Source organism: Astatotilapia calliptera, chromosome 14, assembly GCF_900246225.1.
Source record: "Astatotilapia calliptera chromosome 14, fAstCal1.2, whole genome shotgun sequence".
NCBI classification, from domain to species: Eukaryota; Metazoa; Chordata; class Actinopteri; order Cichliformes; family Cichlidae; genus Astatotilapia; species Astatotilapia calliptera.
In genome coordinates, this window is record NC_039315.1 from 4,613,573 (window position 1) to 4,641,385 (window position 27,813).

A 27,813-nucleotide genomic window follows, 5' to 3' on the forward strand; every position below is an offset into this window, starting at 1 on the left:
TCCATTAGTTCCCTACAGCGTCTCTGATCATTCTGATTTCCTGTCGGTCGTCCTGGAGAAGGAGAAAACCTGCCCGGAGACGCCCCTGCTGCACAGGCTGCTGGAGGAGAATCAGCAGGTGGGCGAAGACCGAGAACGCTGGACAGTAAAACTTGATTAGATATCAGCTGCCTGCTGGGCTCAGGAGGTGAACCAATCAAAGTGGCTTCACCTAAACATGCGTGCTAGGATGCAGCAAGCTGAACAGCCGATAAAAGGACTGGACTGTGATGGACACCGGACTAACACACACGACCACGCCCTGCTCAAACCGGAGAGAAGAGGAAGATGAGGAAACTTCAGAGATCACAGGCTGCATTTCGCACAGACATTCAATGCTGGAACAAAAACTTCAATTCCTTTTATAAAACTGTACATACTGCAGTTTTCTTTCAACCCAGAGGCATCACTTTTATTCCTTGGATACAGAATACAAAAACCAAAGCATCCCCACTCATCCACGTGTGTTTAAACGCCACAGTTTCAACGCTCCGGCTGATGCGAGCTGAGAAAACAGACTCACTCTGAAGCTCTTGGCCCGCTGAGGTATGAGAGAGCGGTTTCACTCCAAAATAAACCATCAGAACAAAAAAGAAAAAAGAAAAAAAAGAGACAGTTTCATTCACAAACGACAGTTTAAAACATTTGCATTTAATCCCAAAAAACAAAACAAACTTCATATGATGGAGGCAGCGAGTCCTAAGAGGGCCGGGAAAGTGTAGTCGCCTAAATGTAAAGCAACATCAGAGAGAATTACATAATCAAATCATCAACTGGAGTGACTTTTTTTTCTGTGTACATAATTGATTTTGATAGATTTGAAATAAAGAGAAGACCCGAGTAGGTCACATGATTCTTTCAGGTAAAGCAGGTGAACAGCAGCTGATTAAAAAGGAAGAAAACGTCAGGAACACGCGGACAAACCTCAGTTTCACTGATTTTAATCTGGACACGTCAAACGTGCTGCAGTTCAGAAATGGGTGAAACTGAGGTTTGAGGACTTGTTGGGAGTTTCTTCTTTAACCCTCTACTGCACGCCTTACCTCCTGATATTTAAACTCACCGATGGCCTTTCAATGGAACGATAAAGAGAAAAGGGATGTGTGACCTGCGGGGATGAACATCTCGCGTGGGTTTTCTCCCACAGTCCTGGTTTAAAACCAAAATCAACACAGCGGGTCGTCTGGGAGGACGATGCCTGCTGAATCTGTCTTCATTACAGACTCACAGGGGTTAATTTCACAATTTTCCACAACTTCCCAGAGACTTCCTGTTGGAGCGAACGCTCCTGATTTGCACAAAGAACCCTAAAGTCCTGCTTAATGCAGATGAAGACGTGGCGGCTCGATGCTGTGCCTTTTAAAACACCCCTCTGCTTTACGCCTGCACCAACACCGCAACTATGCAGTCGGTGGATTCCTGTGTTGCAAATATGTGAATCTCTTTGTAACTCAGATCAGATCAAATGCACTGTGTTAGGCTCAACATAGTGACACGACTGAAGAGAGACTGCTGATGGCTGCTGCCTCTGAGGACAAGCAAACTTCAGCTTTAGGATAAAAATATCACAAAAATGTGATTTCCACAGAATTCTGAAGCAATATTTTTGTGTTTTCAGATTTGATCAAAAATGAATCCACATAATAAATTAATCTTTATGAAAAGTGTCTGAATTTCATGCTGCACTTCCCCAATAATTCAAAGACACAGTTTATGTTGTTGCACAGCGAGTCTGTGCAGTTCAAAGAACAAATCTTTGCTTAAGTGTTGATTAAAAGTTATATTTAGTGATAAAAACTTGATCAAATCTACTGGCTGGCTTGGGAATGACTGTGTCAACATGGATGAGTTGGAGAAGATGGTCGGGATGAGGGAAGTCTACTCAGACTGCTGCCCCTGTGACCCGAACCCAGATAAGTGGCAGAAAACGGACGGATGGATGGAAAACGCCAACATTTCGCCCAAATGGTGTAACTATGTGTGCAGTAGAGTTAAAAAGCCGTCACCATTCAGATCGAGCCGGTGTGCCTGACACCTAAACAGTTGCTGTCCTCGGAGTAAAAAGGGCGCCGTTTTACTGCCACCATCTACTACAAACAATAACTCATTACATGATATTATTACGTTCGATATTGTTCGACACAAAATGAGCCGATGAACAGCAGAGTTTGAATCTGAGCTGAATTAGAATCACATCATCAATTAAAATTTAATTATATCTGCGTCATCTGTGCCGCCACCTTAAAAAATGAAGCGGTGAAACTACAGCGTGACCTGATGGAAAAGACGGAAACTGATCGGAAAGAAGCGAGCTTAGCAAACAGCTGTCACCTCTGCTTAAAGCTCAACATTAACTGGGTCTGGCAGCTGTAATCCTGCCTTTTTAATTTCAACAGCATCAAGAAAATAAAATTGAGGAAAAGGCAGATTTGTTTTTCATTGATTAATGTGCTTGAGATCCTCTTACAGGATATCAGTTTAAGCGTGGTCAATATCTGTGTCAATCACCATTTTCTTGTTTCCTGTAACTATGTTAGAACAGGACGGCGATCGCCTCATTTTGCAGACGATCGGCTAATAAGATGAATCCAATCAATCAATCACTGGGGAAGTTGGAAGTTAATGATTGTCTGTTTCCCGTGGAGAAATTCTGGTTCCTGGTCCTGAACGGAGAGATCACGTCGACCTTATACAGGCTGGGCAATCAATGGGGATGAGAGCCTGCTGGACAAAAAGGATGCAGTGAAGTAATCCAGGCAGTGAAGTAATCCAGGTTACTGTCTGTAACTTCAGCAGAACCTCTGAGGCAGAAACGACCTCTGTGAGGCTCTCAGGGCAGTGTTAGAATGACTTTTTCACACGAACACAGATGTTCTCTCGCAGCAGAGACAACGAGTCTGTAGAGAGAAGTCGCCATTTTTAAACCAAGACACTGATGGACATTTTACTTTTGATGTCTCAGTACTACAGAGAGAGGGGAGGTGAAGCAAAGGGAGGGGGTGTTTGATCACAGCTCAGAGCGCTAAGGAGAGGTTGGTCCGTGGAGGCAATGCACACTTCCTCGTCCTCCACCTCCTCATCATGGATGAAGTCATTTTTTTCCTGTTTTTTAAAACAAATTTAGATATGCAGTGGTCACGGATGAGTAGTGTGATGATTCCAACTCCTCCATCCATCCATCCATCCTCAGACGTGCTGCAGCTTCAGTCTGTTGATACAAACAAAAGGAGGATGTTTAAAAGTGTGTGGCCTAGAGAATGTGCCTTTCACCCAACGCACTTCAGACTACCATAAAGGCTGAACATTTGCAGCCATCACGAGCGCATTCAGCCACTCTGCGGCTCAATGAGAGAAATTATCACATGCACAGAAGCTGGTGATCAATATGAACTCTCGCAGCTGCAGAAAGCCTCTCAGAGCAGATCAGAACGCATCCTGATCCCCGAGTCACAAACAGCAGTTGTATTTCACGTCCCCGGCGTGGCACTTTCCCTCTAAGATGGAAAGATAAGGGAAGGGGTTAAAGTAGCCTGGAAAGATCTGGAACGGCGTCCCGGTGCTTTCAGTTAATGTGTAATTAAATCTGAGAGGCAGTTTAATACATTTTAATATCGAGCGAGTTCATTTTTCATGTTGCTTCCAGCTGATGCCATGGAGGAACGACCACTCGGGAAATGATGTCACCGCACAGACACACAGTCGGTAAAACCTCTTTTTCCTCCTCGTTTCTCATTCCTGTCATGAGTTCATGCTCCTCTTCTTTCAGGGTCACCACAGCAGATCATCGCTCTCTACCATCCTCCTGTCACACCAACCCTCTGCATGACCTCCTTCACTACAGCCATTAGTCTTCTCTGAGCTCTTCCTCCAGCCTGGCAGCTCCCATCCCTCCTCTGCACATATCCAAAGCATCTCCACCCACTCCACCTGGCCAGCACTCTTTTTCACCTCTCCTGTGATGTGGATGATTGACCACAGGTATTTAAACTAACCTACCTTCACTACGTGTTCTCCTCGTTGCATCTGTCTCACTGTCATCTGCACACATTTATTCTGTCCTGCCTCTGACTTTGATTCCTCTTCTCTCCTGTGCATACCGCCACCTGCTCCCTACTGTCATAAAGTCATCTGCAAACATCATACCCTGCAGAGGCTCCCACCTGTCAGCCTATCCATTGCCACTGCAAACAAAGAGGGGCTCGGAGAGAATGATTGCCCACCTGTCACTCCCACCACACACCTCGCCACTGTCCTGCACCACACCTTCCATGCTGCAGATGCCAATAAAGTTGTGGTCACAATGGAAACTAGCTTTAAAGATATCAACATATATCATCTAACACAAATTTTGAACCACACAAAAGCCCCTTTTCCATTAGTACCTACTCAGCACGACTCGCCATGGTTCACGCTTTTCAGGGTTTTCCATTAGGTCATAGCACCTGGTACAATTTAGTACCTACTCCCGGGTTCCAAACAATCCGAGCAGGTGCTAAAATGTGACGTCATCAGACTGCATGCTACTGATTGTCTGGTCAACAGCGTCGCTCGATGAGTCATGAAAGCGTCTCGTTCACGAAAATCAAAACCGCCACTTTTAAAACCGGGCAACGGCTACAAAAAAAACAACGCCGTGGTCCCCGAGTCAAACGAACAGCCAGACTGAGCAGCAGGTATATACTTGCCTGGACGTCCACCGTTGCTGTAGCATTCGCGTCACATATTAATTACATTGTGGGACGCTTTGACGCGTTGCTATGACAATGGCCAAGCATATTAGGAGGTACTCAATTGCAATGGAAAACCAGTCGATCCAAGTCGAGTCGATCCGAGTTGGTACTAACGTAAAGGCAGCTAAAGTATCTGCAAGCTAAAGAGCCAATATTTATTTTTGCTATAGTTTCCTCTCATGAGCAGCGAGGTTTGAAGGCTGCAGGTTGAACTTCTGATATATCTTTTCATTCCCTAACGAGGTTTTATTAAACTTTAAATATTAAAAATTTAATTTAATAAAAGGTTACACTGACCTACTGCGTCACCTTGTGGTGCACGATGGCACTGCACAAAAGTACAGCTCAAACACAGCTCGACTTCAGTTGATATCTCTTCAACACAATACACACCGATGTTTCCATAAAGTCAGAGCAGTCGTTTCTTCACATTTGGTTCAGAACTTTAAAACCTCCTGACATTAGACTATTAATGTTATTAAAAGGTAAAACAGATAAAAAGGTTTTAAAGGATGGAGAATTTTAGAAGACAGGAGGTTTCACTCGGCCATGTGACTCTTTCCAACAATCCATAAACATTACCAAGAGTGCAAAACAGCCTCTTAATGTTGTGTCCGTGACTTGTTCTGCAAACATTGCTACAACAATATCTTTGTGTTTTAATGTTGGCGTTTGCCAATACTTGAGTGATTCACGCAATTCAGCCTCTCCACACTGGAGCCTCAGAAACATCACACGATTTAATTCAATCAGACTTTAAACGGACTCCACTGTATCAGCCCTATCATCTGTCCAGCAGGCTGTAGCTCATTTCCTCTGAAAAGCCTTTAAAAGCTTAATTGTGCCTCTAATTTCCCTGGTTTCCTGATCTCCACCCTAACGCCAACACACACACACACACACACACACACATCTGACTTGTGCCGTTTATCACGAATGAGTCATCAGAGGTGTAAATGCAGCTACTGTGGATTTTTTATATCAGAACAAAAGGAAAGCAGCGATCCTTTAAAACTGCTGTACTCAGTCCAAATGGTAAAAATTTTACTGGAGTCTGTTTTTAAACGGCCCAGATCTAATTGGATAAAGATAACACACAAGCAGCTGTTATCAACTAATATTCTGTGTTAATCATTTCGATTTAATTTTAAAAGAATCGAGGAATTCAAATTCAAATGTCAAAATTGTTGCAAATGCCAAAAACGTATGGTTTATTCGTATTAAATGACAGAGAAAAGCAACAAATCTTCACTTGAAAAAAGAAAATTATGAAAATAAAAGAATAAAAGTCAAAATTTGCTCCAGCAAAAGTCCAAACAACCTCAGTTCACCTTTGTTTTTTTTATGGCCGCCGTTTTTATCATCCTTTGCGGCAACAACCTAATTTATACATTAAGAGTAGATTAATTAAAAGTTGTTGAATATGTGTGTTCACATATTATTATTATTTTAAAGCCTTGGTATCTTGGTTCCATCAAGTGGAACTATTCTCATTTGCAGCTCCATGTTTATTTCTGGACTTTAATAAAGAAGCTTAGTATGACTCGCGCTTTAATTTTACCTGTTTAGCTTCTACCACCTTTAAAGAAATTTTCTTCTGATTGGCCGGCCTGCATAAGAAAAATGGGTGGAGCTTCTGTGACTAGCATGATCATATACTTTCTATGGTGTCACATGACACCTGAAAAAGCAACTCAATTTTTGAAACTTTGACCATTTTTAAGATTAACGGATCGTATCAGGATACATGCGGCAGGAAAAGCATAACAGGCCTCCTTCAGTTTGAACCATTTTATTCGGTTCTCCTCTGGTTTTACTTTATGAGATTAATCAATTAACTGCCCACAGATCGCCTTTCTAGCTTTTATCACGCCATCTGAATTTAAGCCCAACTCACGCTGACTTCAAACTGTTTCCATATTATTACAGTTCCAGAGAAAAGGAAATATTTATTATTTAAAGCTTTGCCATTTGCCAAAGTGATAACACCCCAGTCACATGATAAATGGGTACAGGGAGAGTGCTAATGACTGGACTTCCTCCAGCCTGTGGTTTATCCACTTAGCTCACTTTTAAACCACAGCGTGCAGAAAAACAGACGAACGGACGGAAATGTGAAAAACATTGATTCAGACCACGGTGAGTGACTCCTCTTCCCAGCGGTGCATGACTCACGGCACCATGAAGCGGTAATATTATGGGCTATCACCTATATACAGTGGGGCAAAAAAGTATTTAGTCAGCCACCGATTGTGCAAGTTCCCCCACTTAAAATGATGACAGAGGTCAGTAATTTGCACCAGAGGTACACTTCAACTGTGAGACACAGAATGTGGAAAAAAAATCCATGAATCCACATGGTAGGATTTGTAAAGAATTTATTGGTAAATCAGGGTGGAAAATAAGTATTTGGTCAATAACAAAAATACAACTCAATACTTTGTAACATAACCTTTGTTGGCAATAACAGAGGTCAAACGTTTACTATAGGTCTTTACCAGGTTTGCACACACAGTAGCTGGTATTTTGGCCCATTCCTCCATGCAGATCTTCTCGAGAGCAGTGATGTTTTGGGGCTGTTGCCGAGCAACACGGACTTTCAACTCCCGCCACAGATTTTCTATGGGGTTGAGGTCTGGAGACTGGCTAGGCCACTCCAGGACTTTCAAATGCTTCTTACGGAGCCACTCCTTTGTTGCCCGGGCGGTGTGTTTTGGATCATTGTCATGTTGGAAGACCCAGCCTCGTTTCATCTTCAAAGTTCTCACTGATGGAAGGAGGTTCTGGCTCAAAATCTCACGATACATGGCCCCATTCATTCTGTCCTTAACACGGATCAGTCGTCCTGTCCCCTTGGCAGAAAAACAGCCCCGTAGCATGATGTTTCCACCCCCATGCTTCACAGTAGGTATGGTGTTCTTGGGATGCAACTCAGTATTCTTCTTCCTCCAAACACGACGAGTTGAGTTTATACCAAAAAGTTCTACTTTGGTTTCATCTGACCACATGACATTCTCCCAACCCTCTGCTGTATCATCCATGTGCTCTCTGGCAAACTTCAGACGGGCCTGGACATGCACTGGCTTCAGCAGCGGAACACGTCTGGCACTGCGGGATTTGATTCCCTGCCGTTGTAGTGTGTTACTGATGGTGACCTTTGTTACTTTGGTCCCAGCTCTCTGCAGGTCATTCACCAGGTCCCCCCGTGTGGTTCTGGGATCTTTGCTCACCGTTCTCATGATCATTTTGACCCCACGGGATGAGATCTTGCGTGGAGCCCCAGATCGAGGGAGATTATCAGTGGTCTTGTATGTCTTCCATTTTCTGATGATTGCTCCCACAGTTGATTTTTTCACACCAAGCTGCTTGCCTATTGTAGATTCACTCTTCCCAGTCTGGTGCAGGTCTACAATACTTTTCCTGGTGTCCTTCGAAAGCTCTTTGGTCTTGGCCATGGCGGAGTTTGGAGTCTGACTGTTTGAGGCTGTGGACAGGTGTCTTTTATACAGATGATGAGTTCAAACAGGTGCCATTCATACAGGTAACGAGTGGGGGACAGAAAAGCTTCTTACAGAAGACGTTACAGGTCTGTGAGAGCCAGAGATTTTCCTTGTTTGAGGTGACCAAATACTTATTTTCCACCCTGATTTACGAATAAATTCTTTACAAATCCTACCATGTGGATTCATGGATTTTTTTTTCACATTCTGTCTCTCACAGTTGAAGTGTACCTCTGGTGCAAATTACTGACCTCTGTCATCATTTTAAGTGGGGGAACTTGCACAATCGGTGGCTGACTAAATACTTTTTTGCCCCACTGTAAGGGCTGGTTGGCCTTATAGTTCAGTGCTCCCATCAACCCCAGCAGTAATGAGGGGTGTCACAACGAATGAAGGAAAGGGGCATAAAGGAGCACAGTGTTGTTCAGAGACACATACAAAAGAAAAACAAGTTTAAACCAGTTGTTCTCTTTTTTCTTCAACGTCCAACACCAGAAAAAAAAAAGAGATCCACGATTCAGTTTTAGTAAATTAAAAGGTCGGCCTCACAGTCTGAGAACTGCTGGTTTAAACAGAGATGAGCAACATAAACAGAAACCAGTTCTGAAGCAGGCACTCAGCTACACTCATGGCAAAAAGGAACCATCAGAGCTCAAAGCCACATTTGCACCCCAGAGTCACACCGACTCTCCAGTTTCCAATCTGTGTTGGGCAGATTAGACTTGCTAAGCATGTGGTAATTAGGATATAATCTGAGAACCCAGATAGTCTGATGATCGGGCCTCTGGAGTTAGTGGCCAATTTTTCTGGGCTTCCAGTGCAGCCGGCTGATATCTGGGGAAAGATTTCCATTTCTGTCCTCGGGCAGGTTTATGGATGCAGATTATTAAAAAGAAAAACTAATAACAACAGCTTTTTAATCAGGTTTTATTGGCATCAGAAAATAGCTGATTGGATCCCAGACTGGGAGTATTTACTCTGTGCCATCTCAAACATGACCCATCAGCAGAATACTTGAGTTTGTCTCATGTATATTCATGGAGATTAATTAGGACCAAACACAAATTATAAGTAAGGCTGATGGGAACTTTGTTGTATGGATGCACGGATTGTGTAATTCTGGGCTTATGCAGATGTTTTAAAAAGTAAATGAATACAAATGTGGCTGTTTATTCATTTCAAAATTAAAACGCCTCCAGGGACTTTCATTTCAGAGCAATATCTAACCTAACTTTAACTCCAGGGAACACTTGGACTTAAAAAAATAAAACAAAAACACATGTATAGAATCACCTGACCAATCAGATGAAAACTGGTTAAAACGTTCGATGACTTTGCCCTAAAATAAGATTTAAAAAAACTTTTTACCCCACTTTCCCCCTCTTACATCATCATCTTTGCCTTTGCTGACATCTCAGATTTAAATATCATGTCTGTGGTTTATAATATTACTGCTCAGTTGTCAATACACCCACTGTTTTCTTCATCCTTCAAGCATTTTAAAAACACCAATTTCCACGAGTTTTGAAGCAAATATCAAGATTTCAGCATCGTTTACAAATGCAAATACATAAAAATATATCTGAACGTTTGCCTGCACGTGACCAAAGGCTGCAAAATATTATTGTCCAACATACTGCAAATGGATTGTATACGGAAACAAGAAAGGTACAAAACTCTTGCCCCTTGCCTATTTACAGAGATTAAACAGACCCTTGGAGATCGCTTAAGAAACAAATGTGTAGCTGCAGACAAATGAGCATCAGCACAGAGTCTACAGTACTGCAAGAATCAAGATAAAACCCTGACCTGATGGTGTATGACAGGTGGAAGCTATTTAACTAATTCATTAAACGTGGATCTTTCTCAGAGGCACCACATAAAAAGTCAAAGCACGCACGATTTAGCTGCATGTTTGCACATAATTCATCTAATAATCTAATAATTATCACAATATTTTAGTCTAAAATAAAACCGCGGAGCAAACCTGATCAGGCGAAGCTATTACACTAAAAACTACCCAAAGAAGACCCTGAAAGAGTTTAATGGAGCTCATTTGGCTCTGCTCACATACAAGATGTCCTCTTAGTTTGTGCACCATCTATAGTCCAGATTTGTTCCCAGCGTTCACCAACAACTCAGCGCCTGAGGCCTGAATTATTCAGATTTCCCTCCTGAGATTGCTGATGGGTAGAGGAGCACGTTAACGGATACTTATGAGTCTGAATGTTTTGAATTAGATTGCTTATAAAATGTGTTTTTAACTGAAATGATCTGGTTCCACAGATGCCATGAGTGTAACTGCAAAACAGGCAAGACAGCAAATGCACTCTGATCATATCATATGATTAACAGCTCACATCAATGCAAAAAAATAAGAGGAGGAGACAGAGTAAAAGGTTTGGTAATGCAGGCAGAGCATCAAGCAGCAGGAATTTCATTACAGCCATAAAAACAACAAAAACAAAAAGGTTTTACATGCTGGAGAAGAACAGGAAGAGGAGGAGGAACAGCACACGGGGAGTGCATCCAACAAAGGAGGTGGAGTTAAAAGTTTCAGTCCATCAGAGGAGGAGCAGGAAGACAGCCGGGAGGAGTTTCAAAACAGGAAGTGGGTCCTGATCGGTGGAAGGAGGAGGTAGCATTGCAGGTCAGATTTTTTAAAAAGCAGCATCTAAAGCTATCTTTGGGTTTGTCAGGCCACCAAACAGCTCCCGTCATGATTTATTTATAAGGGAATGAAGACAAAAAGAGTGAGAGAGCCACACCATGAGGGAAATGAAAACCAGCACAATCACAAAAAAAAAGCACAAAAAAAAGAAGAAGCAGGAGCACAGCGTGAGGAGGCGTTAGAGGTGCGCAGGGGATTTACAGTAAGCCACCGTCTCAAAGTCAGTGATAAGGACCACACCTGAGGACGGCTGCTCTGAGGACGGCTGCGTTTCTGCTGTCGGAGCAGCGTCGCTCTCGGCAGGCGGCGCGTCATCTTCTTTTTCTACTGAAGGTTCAGGCGAGCTCGGTTCAGCTTCCAGGACGGAGGGGGCGGGCGGGGAGTCGGGTTTGTCTGCTGTCGGAGAGAAAAAGGCAACAAGGCTCGATTCAGAATGAAATAAAAGCTTATGCTCAAAGGCAATCTGGAGGGAAATAAAGATGTTCATGTGCAGAGCAACTTGAGAAAAAAGCAACACAGTGTCATTCAGCGTGGTGCTACGTTCTCCTTTGATGTGTGCACGGTTTCCTGTTTCCTATACTTTCATTGCATCCACAATATTAATTCCTCCATTTTATTGTCACAAGAAAGATAAAATAACTGCAGCTATGATGAAGTAAAAATCCTGCCCAGTAGTGCTCTCGACTCAGCCTTTAAATCCTTACAGCATGTGGAGTCTCGTCAATTAGAGATAAATAAACTGCAGGACCCAGCTTGCATCTAATCAGCTGTTGTTTGGTGAGAACCCAAAAATTCTGCAGGTTTTGGAGGCGTTACTTGAATCGAGATTAACATCAGTTAAAATTTAGCTCAAAATGAGCTGAACTGCAAAGCGGCGCGGGAGGATTTCAGATGCTGGGTTAGTTCAAGCGGGAGATTAGAAGCACCTGGATTAATCCTCCTGATGCAGCTGGATTAGAGCTGCTGCTGGTTTGCTGATCCTCACTATACCACAGGACTGTCAGCGTGTAATGTTTCTACTCTCTAAAGAAAGTACTTTTTAGTTAAATATAATAGAAACTAAGCTTTAGAAAAAAACATGTAAAATGACTGAAATTATATGTTGTATTAACTAAATAAAATAAACCAATACACCCAGCATGTGAAGGACATTTCTTTGACATTTATTAAGACTGAACTATTAATAATTGACTTCGTCTTTCCAGTCGCTCTATATTATCCTAGAAACTTGTAAAAAATAAACCGCAAAAACATTTTGAAACAACGAAATCTGAATTTAAATGAGAAAATCCACAAAGCTAAATACTAATGAAAGATTAATGAAAAAAACCATAAATAAATCTGGTTCTAATGTTCTGGTTCTTCATTTAGGATAAATTAAAGCAGCAGAAATAACCAGTCATTTTAATTTGTGCACGTCTTTGTTTTTGTCTCAGTCACACTAGAATAAACATAAGACTGCAACTTTTATGTGCCTGGGAAAAACTGGAGCCTGGTTGATGCACTGATGTTGCATCCTCAACCTCTGGGTGACCAGCTTCAATCAAAAGGTGACTGCACGGGTCGGCTGACAGGAGGAAACCCGTCTGCAGACAGCTGCAGTCACTCTCATACAGACTGGTGAAGGTTTGCAAACTCCTCTGAATCAGTCTGGGCTCACCTGCAACAGAGGACTCAACTTTCCATAGCTGTCATTTCTCACACGTGTTTACACCATCGGAAAAGCTCTGTGTAGTTTTGGTGAAGCGGCTGCGTGGACAGAACATGTAGGAGGTCCTATAAGTCCAGCTAACGCCCTAATACAGCGTCCAGATATTACACTCTCACACACGCCTGTTGGGCGAGTCCTAGAGAAGTGCGGGGTGCAGTGGATGAAAACAGCCTGGTGCGTTTTATGTTGAGGGGTTAATTTTTTTTTATTACCTTGTGACGGGGCTGGAGGCGTATCCTCGTCCACCTTCACCTCACAGGGGGCGGGGTCAGATGGCAGTGCAGTAGGTGAGTCTTTAGGAGCCGAGTCAGGTTCTGACACCATCACCTGGATCTCCTGGATTTCAGCTTTTTCCGGAGGAGACGAAACATCAACGGCTGAGCACAGAGGATGGAGAGAAGAGGTGAAGATGAGGGGAGGAAACAAAAAGGAGAGAACAGAGAGGTGTTGGGGCGGAGGTAGAAAAAGAGAAATCAGAAGAGACAAGGTAAGAAAATAAGAGAGGTGTGAATATTTTCCCCTCACTGACTGAATCTTTGACAAAAACAAAGGGAAAATATGAAGGCTGTCCATTTAACAGATTATAACCAGAAAGTGACCTTCCTTAATGTCACAATTATTTCTAACGAGCCGTTTTTTTTCCATAAATAACAAAAAGTTATGTAACCATCCCTAAAGGTCTCTGAGAAACGCTGAGCACTACGGGTCACAGGTGCAGCAGCATCCTCCCTGTGCAGGAGGGAGACATGCTGCAGGGCTTCCTGTAGGAGAACAGAGAGCTTAAATGGGCACAAAGTCCTATGTTGAGACACTTCTGCCGACTTACTGGGAGAAATGTTCACCAACTTGACACAAAAGTAAAAGTTCAGCCTTCAGAACAACATAAAAGGTGCCCGAAGCAAAGAAATAAAGACACGTTGTCAATCGCTTCTGCAGCATTTGAAGCTTTACAAGCCCCCAGTTTAAGCGCGCTAAGTTAATATTTGCATTAACTGAAGTGTCTCAACGGCTCTTCTGTGAACACAGTAAAAATGCTTCATTTTCTGCCGCTTATATAGTCAACCAGAGGCTGTCTCCCTCTTCCTGGCCAGGAAGAGGGAGTAGTTCCTAAACCAGCCGAGAGATGTGATCTCTCCAGCATGTCCCGGGCCTCCTTCTGGACATGCAAAACGCTCCGTAAGCTTTACATTCAGGATTGTTGGAGTGCTGTTTCTCTCCTCCGCTAACAGCTCTTCATCCTACATTGCTCCTCTGCGATTTCTCATTAACACACGTAAAATTGCATCAATGATTCTTCTCTTTATAGCCCTGCACAAATGCTAACTTTAACAAATGGTTTTCAAAAAAATGTTATTGCATCATTAGCTGATAAATCCTCGTTATTTATCAGATTTATTGAGTTTAAGCCACCTGGGATATTATTTGATGTTAACACTGGTATAGCACATGTGCAGCAGCTTCAGAAAATTGCTACAATAATTCCCTGTTATGGTCTCAGTGTGGGGTAACTATTCTACCTGCATGCTCCTCGCTCTGTGACTCGGCAGCTTCACTAGAGCTGCCAGCTTGGCTCTTGATCTCTTCCTCCTGCTGCTCCTCCTCCTCTTCCTTCTTCTGTGGGGGGCTGGAATCAACGCTGGAGGGTTTCGGCGGGCTCTCGCCTCCCATGCTGCTCCTGGGTGACAGCAACTCCATCTCCTCTCCCCAGTCTGACACTGGCTTGTGGCCGTCCAGTGGGGAGAAGGGGCTGAGGGGTTTGCCTCCCTCGGGGGACTCCTGAGCGGCCGCTGGGGGCGGGATGTGGACCTTTGGCCTGGGAGTCCGCTGATCTTTGGGGCTTCCTGCTGATGCCTGACGAGAACGAGGTTTGGGAGTTTTTGGGGAGGACTCTTTGCTCTTTGCTTGCTTCTCCTTTCCGATGTCCTTCTTCTCGTCGCCTTTGGAGTCTTGCTCCGAGTCGCTCACCTCCTCATATTCCCCATCGTCACTGGCATCCTCCCATTCATCATCATCCTCTCCTCCTCCATTCTTCTCCTCCACCTAAGGAAAGATGGAAACAAAGAAAGAGTTAGCGATTTATTTATTTAAAATCCTGCAACAAATGCTTTAATTTGGATGTTTGATTGGAGTGGCAGGAGCATTTAAGGCACCGGCTCTCGTGTCCCATTTCAGAAACTAAAAAAAATTCACACCTCACAAAAAGAAAAAGGATCCATTTCTCTGAAGTAAAGCTCAGCATGACAGATACTTTATTATTCATAGAAGTCCAGATGCACCCGTTACCTTCTGTACTGTGGGAGGTTTAGATTTCTCTTCTTCCTTATCTTTCTTTTTACTCTTCTCTTCCTTCTTCGTCTTGTCCTCCTTTTCCTTCTCCTCTTTCTCCTCCTTCTCCTTTTCCTTCTCCTCCTCTTCCTTCTCTCCCTCCCAGCGGTTGTCATGCATGCTGTGAAAAGTTTCAGAATAAAAGGTTCAGTGGACATCGCATTAGCGTGAGAAATACACCGAAAACCATCGCAATTCTCAACAAGAGCTGTTAAAATGTTTATTATAAAGGAAAATGAGGAACATTACAACTAGATTAAAAGTCATTTTAGTGTTTCAGACTTCAGTTTCTTCACTGCAGAACAGCTTTGTGATGAAGAATTACATTAAAAAGTCAAGTAAATGGATCTGTCAGCTGATGGTGAGAAAAGTTTTACCTGTAGCTCTGCTTCTGTCCTCGGCCCCTCCCTCTGCTCCGGTCGCCCCTCGGCCCCTGGGTCCTGCCCTGGGACAGGAAGTCGCCGAATGTCGGCGCTTTCGGAGGTCGCTTACTGTCATCTAAGGAGACATCGATGGTGAGTATACATCAAACTATGAACTGCTGTGATGTTTAATCTAAAAAAGCAGAAAGCAGGTGATGGATGTTTCATCATCACTGCTCAAAAGTGAGGCACAGGAGTGTTTTTTTTAAAGTAAGAAATAAAAATTCAAAACGGAGAGGGGGCACACGTTGTGTCATTAACATGTCTTTATGCCACTGGCTGTCTGTTGGAAAGTATCCAGGCATGTAAAAGTCCATCTAATAATGTTAAAAATAAAACATTTCAATAAAAACTGCCTCCACCGATTCTTCCGCCTCCGCTGCGGTCTGCGAGTTAACGTCATAACTTGCGTGACAGCAGCTGTCCCGCTGGGTCAGCTGCAGAGTGCGTCTGAGCTCTGGGACGACGCCAGATGTGTATTATGATTATTATTGATGGCATCAAGAGAGAACGAAAAGATTTTTAAGATAAAGACGAGAAGAGGGATGAGGAAATACTACGAGTAAAACTGAGAACATCCAAATTTTAAAGCCACCTCGTTTGGACTCCTTTAGAGTTACAACTGGAAATTTGAGCGAAAGAAAAAAGAGATGTTGTACAGAGGGTGAAAGAAAGGTGTTGATTAGGTGAGCAGCTAATGGAGACATGAAGGAGGAAAAAATTTATTTTTCCAGTATTTTGTCTCAGGAGAAATCCACATCGAGTTTTCAGTGTCACAAACTGAAGCCAAAATGTTTGTTTTATAACATTTTTTATGACCAACTTTCAGCATCAGCATCATGGGACCAATCTGATGACTCGGGTTTGACACAAAGAATCACAGTTAGAAGATCAACCAAGTATCAAAAAAAGAGACTTTCCACATGCTTTAACTTGTTTTTTGGCCAGCGGCACATTAACACATGCTGATGTTCAAAGTCAATTTAAAGGCAAATTTTTTAATGTGTTGCATATTAAAAGACAAAGGAAAGAAGAAAAAAAGAAAAAAGGCTGATTTTTGGGGTGGTCACATGTTCCCTATTTTTAAGATGTGGCTGATTTTTTTATGGAATGACCTCAATAGAAAAAAGAAATGTGGAAATTTGAAAAAAAAAAAAAAAAAGAGTCAGAGAGGGAAGAAGAGCAGAGGACACGAGGAGAAGGTCAGAGACCAAAAGCTCAGACGAGGGAGGAGGATAAGAGCTCAACAGGGAGAGAGGAGAGGATGTCATTAAAAGGTCAGAAAGAGACAGATACAAGTACAAACGAAAAGAAGGGATCAGTGAGGAGACAAAGGATGTAGGCGACAAGACTGAAGAGGACTGAAGGATAAATCACAGTGAAGACATGAACGCAGCCAAAGCCAAGGCTCAAAAACTGAGGACCATCCACAAACACTGGTGGACATCCTGAGGTCGCTGTGTGTGCAGGCGGCAGCATCTGAAGCGTTTCCAGCCACAGAAAGATTAGAGCTGCTCACACAAAGGCAAACCTCTCCGAGCTGTCACAACGTCTGTGATTTTAGAGATGAGAGCAGTCAGAATTTACATCAGGGTCTCTGAAGGTTTAATTGAGACAGATTCAGAGTATTTGGATATTTCCAAAGACTCAAGATTAACCTGCATTTAAAATTAAAAACATGATTTGCTACTGTTGCTTAATTCTCACAGTTATACACAAGTTTCCTAATTTCAGTGCCTTGAATGAAGACAGTTTGCCTTTGGTTTGGACTTTCTGGGGCCTGTAACATGAAGCATGTTTACTTCAGGTTTAACTCCAGGTTAAGGAGGTGGGACACGGTAACTACTGTACTGACCAATCAGTTCTCTGGAAAAATAACATTCCCAAAGGGGATCCTGTGCTTTTCCATTTCAGGCAGTATGAGAGACTTTAGTTTAAAATAATAATAATCTTTCCTTGGTGAATCAATAACAGAAAGATCCTTAAGATCCAACTGTATTGCTTCTAAACGTTCATTGAACGATGACATACAACTATAACAGTCCTATAATCTTTAAACAGGGCACCTAAGCCTCGACCTTTCTGCAGGAATGCCTGTATTCAACGACCTGTTCACATAACTGGACCCTGCATACTGCAGCTGTAACTACAGTCAGCTCTTCCTCGTCTTAAGGAGTGAAGCCTGATAAGAAAAAGATGAATGCTACAGGCCCCGGGTCTTAACATGAGCTAAAAAGAAGTGGAATTAAACGCTGGTATCAATAGTGGACTAAGCTGATTGTCATAATAACACCATTAAGGGCTGCGCCATCATGAGGGTGAGTCGGGCATGTGAGTTAGGGGTGAGGCTGGTTTTGGGTGCAGCTGCTTCACACAGACACACTCAGACTCAGGCCCATGCTGTGGTCTAACCTGAGGCTCTGCCCCGAGGCTCTGTACGAGAGTTATGCCCCCGCGCTGCAGAGAGGACACACAAACACGTTACACTACGTCTGCCACACACACACCAAAAACATTATCTGTGAAATAAGGTTTTGACATAAACACTCACTGCAACTCTGTAAACATCGTTTATCTTGCTACTAAGTAAAGACCATTAAAATCTCTGCCTAGTCAAATAAAGTCTTCAGTCCTTTGAAAAATAAAATAAACATGCAGGAGCTTCGGTCGGGTTGGTCAAAGTCAGTTAGCACAATAAAGGAAATCCGGACTCCTCCAAACAGAACGACCGCGGCTTAACTCCAAGCTTAATCTGGACTCTGGGGAAACACGGCGAGCATTTACATAACGAGCTTAATTACTCAGGAGGGCGACTGTGTTGCCTCTCATACAGAGTGGGGTGTTTGACGTGTATACATCAACACAGCAGAGAGACATCGTGTCAGACGAGCGAAGCCGTGGCATGGAGGTGGATCGAGGGTCAGCTGCTGTGTTGTGCAACAGCATGCGATGGGTGTGCGTGCGTCTGTGTGTACTTGCCTCTCCTGCCGCCCTCCGATGGGATACCCTCAGTGGCCGCATATGGGTCCTCTTTGAACCTGTGAAAACAGCCACAGGGTTACACACACATCAAACGTTAGCGCCCTCTCTGCCACGTCAGTCTGTCGCCATCTTTATCCCAGCAGACGCCTTCCATCGTGCTCACCTCTTCCTCCCCCTCCATCTTTGTAAAGTCACTAAAGTTCTGTAGCAGAGCTTTAGTAAACCCAACATAAGCGGCACTATTTCAGACACTACAGACTACTACTACACAACACAGATATTCAATGAGGGTTTCTAAGTCTGGACTTTTGCGGGACCAACCAAAGACAGTCACAGACCAGTCCTGAAGCCTCATGAATGCTGTGGCTCACTACACTCTATCCTACTTTGCTGCATTTATTCTCCCTTGAACTGCGCCCCTGCCACTGAGAAGCATCTCCTTTCAATTCCATCTGATAAAGTCCAAGCAGGTTGTCCAGCTGCTCTGCTGGAGTCCTACTGAGATGATCGTCCCTCTGGCTCAGTCTCTAAACTCTGCAGATGACTTCTGAAGCTCCATCAAAGTCACTGTCAGGTTTCTGGTCACCTCTTCTTGAGATTGTTAGCATCTTCCACTTCAATACTGTGCCGACTCTCAGACTCTGAACGGTTTTTGATCCATTTCTTTGCCACAGTTTCATCTAAGAGCTCTGCAGAGGCCTCCGATAAGCTCGAGGAGGTGGCTGGGGAGAAGGAGGCCCCCCTCAATGCTCTATCAAAGTGACTCGATGGATGAATTGATGTGCAGAGGCTGCCTTAAGACTTCCTGGCATCTTTTTGTTCTGCAGTTTGAATTACGGGATCTTAGTTTACTTTTAAAAGAAAGACTCTTACATGTTGTCCGTCTTCTGTGCGTCCCACTCTCGTCTCCACTGGCCTGTGGCATTACGATGGCGTGCTAATCTCTCCTCATCTATCTGCTCACGCTCCTTCTTCCAGCGCAGGTACTCTGCTCTTTCCCGGCCGGTCATAGACATCGTCATATCCATAGAGCCTTTGGGACCAGGTCTCCGGCTCTGCAGAGAAGTCAGAGTAAATAATTCAGCCACAGGAGTTTAAATAAAGACAAAGGTAATGCTCATAAACAGAACCACCCGAAACCCATTTTTAAAGAAGTACTCACGGTCCACTCTTTTTCCAGCTCAGACCCTGTCTTCACATTGTCAAAGTCCAGTCCCCCCCAGTTTCGTACATGTCTCCGGCTGCCCTCCTTGCGGTCCGTGTCCGGGGCTGGACCTGAACGTCTCGGGTCATCCAGGAAGTTACGGGTCGGTTTGTCTCCATCCTGCTGTGAAACGGAACGACTCTGTTCAGCTCAGGCTAGTTCCTCGCTGATTTTAAATGATTTTAAAAAAGCAAAACAAACAAAAATACTGCACAGAAGAACCACACGATTTAAATGTGAGACCAAAGCAGAGACGGTTAGCTTCATAACACTTGATCTTACGGGAAATTTATGTTATAGTAATTTAAGAGGATAAAAAAAACACATCTGGTGTGTGTACAGTCATAACAATCCATCTGTGCTGTCTCACCGGACAACAATTTATGCATTTACACACATCTCTGCTATATTAAGCAAATTAAACTCCAATAAAAATAAGTGGTTAGAAAAGTTTTATTATAATGTTGGTCTTTCAGAGCCTTGTCTGTAAAATCCATTTCTGGAAATCAAACCCGCTACGACACATGGCAGCTGAAAACCCCCCCAAAAAAAACCCCCAGTGACTTCCATACCCGCTGTCCTCTCTCATACTCTGCTATCCTCTCCATTTCTTCATTCATCTTCTCAATGTTCTGTCGTCTCTTCTCCTCCCATTCCTGTCAGGAAGTTTGTGACATTCGAGTTATTATTGAACAGGATGTTAGTGTTACAACCGTTTTAACAATACTGGAAAATGACTGCATCGTCCATGTTACAAAGTCCTCCACCAGGAGGTAACTGCAGCAGATTTTTGAGCCAAAATAAAAAATTTTCTGCAGTATTTTTCCAAAAATCTCAGTTTTAGTACTTCTGTGTTAAAAGATTAAAATGGCTGGGACCAAAGTTAGAGCACGTGCCGTGGCTACAGCAATACTTTTGTAGATGTTACATACACATGTAAATTCTTTGTATCATGTTTTTTCTACACACTGAAATCATCCCAGCTCCTGTTTTAAACTGAAAGTCAACATTCGGTGCTTAAAAGCACAAGAACAGAAGCAGCTTTGAACATTCACAGGTCGTGCACTCGAATTTAAACAAGACACACAACTGGATATGGATTAGCTCGGTTTATAGATCATTTATAGATTATAGATAGTCATCTTTCGTTTATTATTTCACTTTAATATGAATTTTTTAATATATGACAACAAATGTGACATATTCTCATACCTCTGAATGGACTTTAACAGTTAATAAATTAAGCTAAGCCCCATGAGACTTCATTGATACATGACTTCAAGTAATCGCACTACCATGTATACCACACAGTCACACTCTAAATGTATTATCTTCAGTGTCTTGCATCGTGCATCATGCAGCTGCATCCTGTGTGAAAACCTCCCTCAAACAGTTCATCCTCACCCACCTTGGATTTCCTGTCTATTCCTCCTGGTGTCCCTTCTCCTCCTCCTCCCCCTCCTCCTCTTCCTCCTCCTCCTCTTCCTCCTCCTCCTCCTCTCCTTCCTCCTCTGCGTCCATGGCCTCCTGCCTCACCAGGCTCTCCATCTCTGGGTGTTCTCGGTTCCCAGTCTCTCCTGTCTTGGCGACCTCCGCCCCCACCTCCTACTCCTTGTCCTACTTGTCCTCCACCACCACCACCACCTCCTCCTCCTCCACCACCACCTCCTCCACCACCTCCTCCTCTCTGACCTCCCCGACTCATTCGCCCAGACCCGGTCCTCCTGGGGGGGCTGCGGCCATCACTCTGCCCTCTGTGGCTGTCGCTCTCCTCTGATGTCTTCCGGCCGCGAGGAGTTCCCGGTCTCCATTCGTTCACAACTCTCTTCTCCTGTAAGCAGCACACACACAGACTTTCACTGTGAACGGAGTGATTTTAACAGCACCTTAGTTACAATTTCAGTCAGCTGCTGGAGGAGGCTCAACATGACATATGTGGTAGTTTAAAAACACCATCCTTATTCCTGATTCTTTGACTAATCAAAACACCTAAGTGTCCATTTTAGCCTGTTATAATGTGGATCAATAACAACTTATAGATCATATTAGTTATATTTGGCTACCAATAAATTATAAGTGAGGGAAAAATCTGTTTTGGATACATTTTGGATTTTTTGTGGTGCTAGAAGAGTTACAGCGCATGGCAAAAGAAAATAAAGGTTTGGTTGATTTATGGTGTAAAATTGAAGTTTTTCATTTAGATTTTTGTCAAAAAAATCTGAGTTAAAAAGGTACTTATCAGCAGTAGAGCTCATAAGAAGTCAGATAAAGCCGTATTTTATTCACACTTTAAATTAGATAGCTTGACAGCAGCTCATTGGAAAAGAAGGAGAATGACCTTCATTGCCTTCAAACACCATTATTACATTATTAATATTATGTAATAATGGTAATTCATAATATAATACATTATATTATTATTATGCAATTACTTTTTTCAGTATTGTCAGGAATGTTAATATTTCAAGACCATTTCAAAAAATTGCAAGCAATAGCACGCCGTAACTTTTAGGATATAAAGGGACTAACAGGGTGAAGATTATAACAACACATCATCTTCAACCCAGGAAATGGAACAGCTCAACTCTTACAGTTACAAACTCGTCAATCTAATGAATGTCACATGAACTAAAGACTAATCTGCGCTATGGATTATGCAAAGAGCTACAACATGATGAACTCTGAGAGGCTGAGTTATGAGACAGAAAGAGGCCATCGTCGTTCATCAGGTTTTCAAAGGCCTCTTCAGAAAAGGTCCAACAGACTAATGGGCCCAGATCAACCCTTTAACCAGTCAGACAGGCACTCGTGTGGAGCAGGCAGCCCCCTGCTGTTCTCCAGGCCTTTCTTTTGTCTTATGACCTTTTCAGTTTGAAATCTAGGTGCCGGCAGTGATCGGTAGTCTTTTCTGAGGCAATCTGGATCTCAGCAGGCGCTCACTCCACTCTTACACCTGTATCCCCCCTGGATCTGCTTACCAGCTTCTTCAGCCCACAGGAGACTAATTAGAAACGTGGCAAACTAAACGACTAATGGAGGGGGGGGGGACTGGTTGTGCCAAAAAACAGAGCGTTAAAAACCCTGATTTTAACCAATGGGCCATGAATGCAGCTCTAAAAGAATCATGATGTTGTTGTGGTTTGCCATATTGTTCCCAGTTCCCTGCAGTTCCTCTACTGACCACTTGAGGCTGCACCCTAAAGTGAGTCCCTGTGTTAAAATGAGCCTTTACAGGAAAAGCAAACATGTTTGCAGACCGGTATGAAATCTAGTCTCTGGATAGTTCACTGTCCATGTGTCCATGAGGCCAATTCAAGTATTATTACTCTGTTACTAATTATTGGGCATTTTTCTGGTGCATGATCAGCTTGGCAGGCTTAGCCGATCATTTAGAACTGCACTGTTTTTACCCCAAAGGTGTCCTCCTTTGGGGTAAAAACAAGCAAAAAACAAACAGACAACAAACCCCCCAACATCCTGGCAGCCAAAATGCAGGCTTCAGAAAAATCAGAGTCAATGTCGCTATGGCTACATCCATCCATTATATGCAATCCATGTTTTTTCTCCTTTTCAGACAAATGTGTCCACGGCATTTGTCCAATTTGTGTTCACAAGGCACGCTTAAATCCTGTTTGTCTGCAGGAGAAAAGGATAGATCTAACAAACAGATGATCTGCATACCGAGCAGAAAGAGCTGGATAAACCGATTACACAGATAGTTCTCCAGCATGGTCGGGTACTTTAATGAGCTGGCTAAAGTTCATTCTGCACAAACATCTGCAGTTAACAACATTATGTTAGTACAGCAGGTACAATCATCTCAGCTCTGTTTCAAGACAATTACCCAACATGCCTTTTTAAAATCCCATTTTTGCCCAGCAGAGCTGCATGAATGGATAAACACGTTAAAGAGAAAACTCATCTCATGAACTCTCACAGGGTAACTTTGGGTATTTTTAGTGTGTGCTGTGCTCTAATTTTATGCCCGCTGCTTCACTGTTCCCTCCAGCCATCCTAGGCTTAGTACTTCAGGCCTTTGAAAGCAAAGTGCCAGCAGAAGAGTGTTAGAGGACAATTACCTTTACAGATTTGTAATCAGTAGGAATCCCTGCCACGATTTGTAAAAACAGATAAACGTCTCCCATCACTACTTTGTGTCAAAGAAGTGAAATATATATTTAATCATTTTTAATCCCAGAAAATCCAATAAAAAAAGAAAAATAGCTGTGTGCAATGGTGACTGAAGTTCCCACATATGTGGCCCAGTTAGAGTCTGGCACCTGCCCACAACACTTCTGTTCTGACGCCAGATCTGCACCAGTACACTTTGTTTTGATTTTTATCTAGTGCGAGCGGGCGAAAGCAGCTCGCTTCTCTTTGCTGGCTTCCAGTTTACGGATTAATTTTAAAATCCTTTATTTTCCATTTTATCTGTCTGAAATGCTTCACGCACATATCCTGTTTCAGATGCTTTTATCTCTTACTCGGTTTGACTGCACAGCACTTGGGTCGGCCCTGTTGTTGTAGGTTAAAAATGCTTCATAAATTAAGTGAATAAATGATAGTGATGGAAGTACAACATAATCTGAACCGGCACCACCACACAAAGGATGTTCAGTTCGACTTGATTTCTCACCCCTGTTGCTTTAGAAAGGTCGACTGTGACAGTGAAGTTTTCTTTCTCCGTCTTTGGCTCGTGGGGGCGGGGCTTACGAGGTGTAGTCACCGCAATGCCCTCTTGCTCTGCTTTCTTCTTATCTTCCTCTATTTCCTGTTAAAAAATAAATAAATGCAGGAGCCCAGTGAGACTAATGCTTAATAAGAAACGCACCAAAGACAAACAGGTCTGGGGTGTGTTCTGTGTTCATACGACAAAAGTAAGAAGATTAAGTCAAGTAGTCATCCGTGTGCAGCTGATGGACACTTTTCTCCCACAATGCAATGCGCAAAGGGAATAGTACAGCCACTAATATCGGGAAAACCAAAAACTGTTTGTTTATGGGAAAAGAGTGTCTATTTTCCAATTAAAAAGAAAATTATTTTAATCGCTCTGAACTGATGATATTGTGTTTCATCCTTCAGACACTTTTTTTTTTTTAATTTCTCAGTCTGTACATGTGAAGCTCAAGAGAAGCTGTGGTTGTATCTTATCTGAGACCTGAAAAGAAAAATTTGGTTTTCTAAACGTTTCTCATCATATTTCAGTGGCTACAAGTCTAATGAAATAAGACATATGACAACTATTTAACTTATTAAACAGCTCCCAAATCTATTGATGAGACCATGTTGCTCATTCAGCTTCATGAAGTGAAGAATTCCTTAAAAAATAGAAACGAGTAGCAGTAAATCCTGAAACATCAGCTCGCCTCAACATCCCAGCAAATAAGATCAAAACGCAGCGAGTTCAAATTCAACTTGAAAGTGTTGGCTGCTTGCCGTGAATAAATAAATTCAGAAGAGAAATGGTTTGAAACAAACAAACAAAAACAGTTATTCAGGGTTTCCTGATTCAAAACAGGGCTTTTGGGGGCGCACACAGCATGAGTGGCTCCACTGAATGTTTATAAAGGCCACTTAAGATTTTAAGGTATTTCAAGCTTGAGTTCATTAAAGCAAACTTGTAAAAAAAAAAAAAAAAAAGTTGTTGAAATATCTTTTAACCACAGTCCTAATTTGTCTTGGCTTTTGTCTCAAGTATGCAGTATAATCTTTGACTAATGTGGTAAAACAAGCTGCTTTTATGTAGAAGTGAATCGTTGTGTTTTGAGACATTCTGGGGATGTCATCATTCTTCGGTGAGGACAGTTATCAACATCAAGATGGTAGTATTAAAGATACATTTAGCGTGTAAAATCTTTCCGTACCTGGTACCTCTTCATCAGAGCTTCATTCTTCTTCCTCAGAGCTTCAATTCGCTTGTCCAGCTCTGCATCCTTCTCCTCCTTTGTCTTGAGATCCACCGTTGAAGACTGAAGCAAAGAGGAGGAAAGCAGAAGTGACAAGACCGGTTTGGCCTGTAATACTTTAATGTGCAGCGCTAAACTAAGCACAATGAAGATACATCAGCTGTCCCAGCTTAATTAAATAATTGTTTTGCTTTTATTAAAGAGGAGAAAGAAATAAGACACCCATATACAAATATTCTATGAGAGAGAAAGAGCGAGAGATTGCGCTCAAAGAACGCAAAACTGAAATCAACGAGAATAAAGATGGCAGTAGAAGTAGCAGAACATACTTTTATACACTTGTCTCATCTTTGTACTTCTGTCTCATGTTACCACTTTATTATTCAACTTTATGTTTTTAAATGCTCATGAATTGTTTCTGTCGTAACGATAAACGATAGTTTAAAGGTAAGGGAAACATTTAGTGACTTCTCCGGGAGGCGGGAGATGCAATTATGAACGCCCTGTGTCCAAGTTTAACAACAGACAGAAGGCAACAACTTTGCATACTTTTCGGATGAATTTAATTTAAATATAGGATGTTAGGAACCAAGAACAGCCTTAAAAATAACAGCAATTGAAATGACTCTCCAAAATACGAGCCTGAAACCGTTACCAGGGTGGCTGTGAGATGATTAGACTTCCTTCTAGACAGACTTTGGTCCTCCTGAAAGTTTTGGGTAACCTACACAGAAGATCAAGACACTGTCTGCAGTGTTTTTACTCACCATAGCTGCCTTCGGCTCTTCGTCACACACTGGTGGCTGGCTGCTTGTTCCACCTGTAAAGAAGATTAGGAGGATGAGGAGCATCCTACCGTTTCTTTACCTCCACTATACAGATACTACACCTTCAGTAAGGTGAGTTTCTTTGCGTTAACCCGTGAGCACAGGAACAAGAAGGATGAATAGAAACCCTAGATTACACAGTAACAGAAATTGAGCGGTGACTGGGTACCGCCCTCTTTTCCCTTCTGCTGTTTCACCCTTCCTCACTATTGATTACACTATTGAAGGTAATCGCAGGTGAGTTTACAGCCAGGTGTGTGATGAAAACCATTTCAAAAGCTTCTGTAAAAGTCTCAGAGCTGCAGACAAGACGTATATATGACACCCGAGGAACAGTACCACAGCACACATACCTGAGGCTATTTTAGCACATCCAGCCTCACCTGAGCTGCAATAAAGTACTGGTTTGGTGTTTTTGTCTGTCCCTGGTATGCTGTTCAGTAATGTAAGCACACTGAGCCATGTCTGAGCTGTCTGAGCCGATACAAAGCCGCGAGGAGCCCACGAGACGTGGAAACAGACCACCGCAAACAGAGACGACGTGCAGAAGAACACCTGGATGAACGTTCACACGCACTAAAGTTACAGTCCGTTCACGTTACCTGTTTCAGAGGGAACTGTTGCAACGGCAATAAGGGCCAATGTTTGAACTCGCTGCTGTTCGCCAATTCCTGCGCCTCAATCCGTCCTCATTATTCCACTTCCTGTTAGCAGCGGCTAACTTCCTGCCAAATAAATCCCGCCTCCCGGTTCTTAAAAAGACAGTACACTTTCTGACGGCTCAAAACGATCCCAGCAGATTTTCGCTGGAAAAGTCTGCCTCTGCGCACCACCACAGTGGATTTTAAACCAAACCATCAGGATGTGACTGAAGTACAGACTTCCAGCTTTAGCTTAGCGGGCTTTACAAAAAAAATGTCTGGGAACAAGACTTTTTTTTTATACAGAGCCCCCAACTTTAGAGGCTTAAAGATAATTGGACAATTGACTGAAAATTAATTTGTGACACCTGTCCATTTATTATTATTTCAAGCACACCTAATATTCTGAAGTTCAACTTGTATTTTATGGCTTTTCGCTGCATTTTTAAATGTGAGAGAAGAAGAGATGGCAGTGTAAGTGAGGAAGGCTGCCATTAAGCTAAAAAAACAAACAAACAAAAAAACCAACAACAACAAAACAATAACATAAATAAAAACTCTCAGCATAGAGAGAGAGGGAGCAAAAACTGTAGGAGTGGCCAAATCAGCAATCAGACATTTAAAAAATGAATAAAAGGTCTAAAAGACTACAGAAGACTGAAAAAGTGCATGATCACAGATTTATTTTCATGGCTAAGGAAAACAATTTGACAACATCTAACCAAGATGAGAACACTCCCAGGGAGGCAGAAGACAAAAGTATGGAGAAGGAGAGAAACATGGTCCGAAGCAGGCCACATTATATGTCAAACATGGAGCCAATCAAACAGCATGGGCACACATGGCTGCCAGGTG

At 42.8% G+C, this 27,813-nt stretch overlaps 1 protein-coding gene across 2 annotated transcripts; it reads right to left on the minus strand.

Moving 5' to 3' along the window:
• Nucleotides 1-424: 424 nt before the first annotated feature.
• On the minus strand, nucleotides 425-27,097 carry ccdc9 (coiled-coil domain containing 9). Of its 2 annotated transcripts, none has more exons than XM_026192295.1 (16): nucleotides 26,920-27,097; nucleotides 26,258-26,310; nucleotides 25,449-25,553; nucleotides 24,221-24,355; nucleotides 20,993-21,415; nucleotides 20,157-20,240; nucleotides 19,543-19,707; nucleotides 19,254-19,435; nucleotides 18,378-18,436; nucleotides 17,811-17,855; nucleotides 15,354-15,474; nucleotides 14,935-15,097; nucleotides 14,169-14,691; nucleotides 12,864-13,028; nucleotides 11,181-11,336; nucleotides 425-3,247 (listed from the first exon to the last, which is right to left on the minus strand). In XM_026192295.1, exons 2-16 carry the CDS (start codon nucleotides 26,258-26,260, stop codon nucleotides 3,243-3,245), a joined length of 2,334 nt encoding a protein of 777 aa, XP_026048080.1. In that variant the 5' UTR covers nucleotides 26,261-26,310; nucleotides 26,920-27,097; the 3' UTR covers nucleotides 425-3,242. The 2 variants fall into 2 exon arrangements, with proteins under 2 accessions (XP_026048080.1, XP_026048081.1); XM_026192296.1 differs by lacking the exon at nucleotides 26,920-27,097 and adding an exon at nucleotides 26,701-26,907.
• Nucleotides 27,098-27,813: the final 716 nt, after the last annotated feature.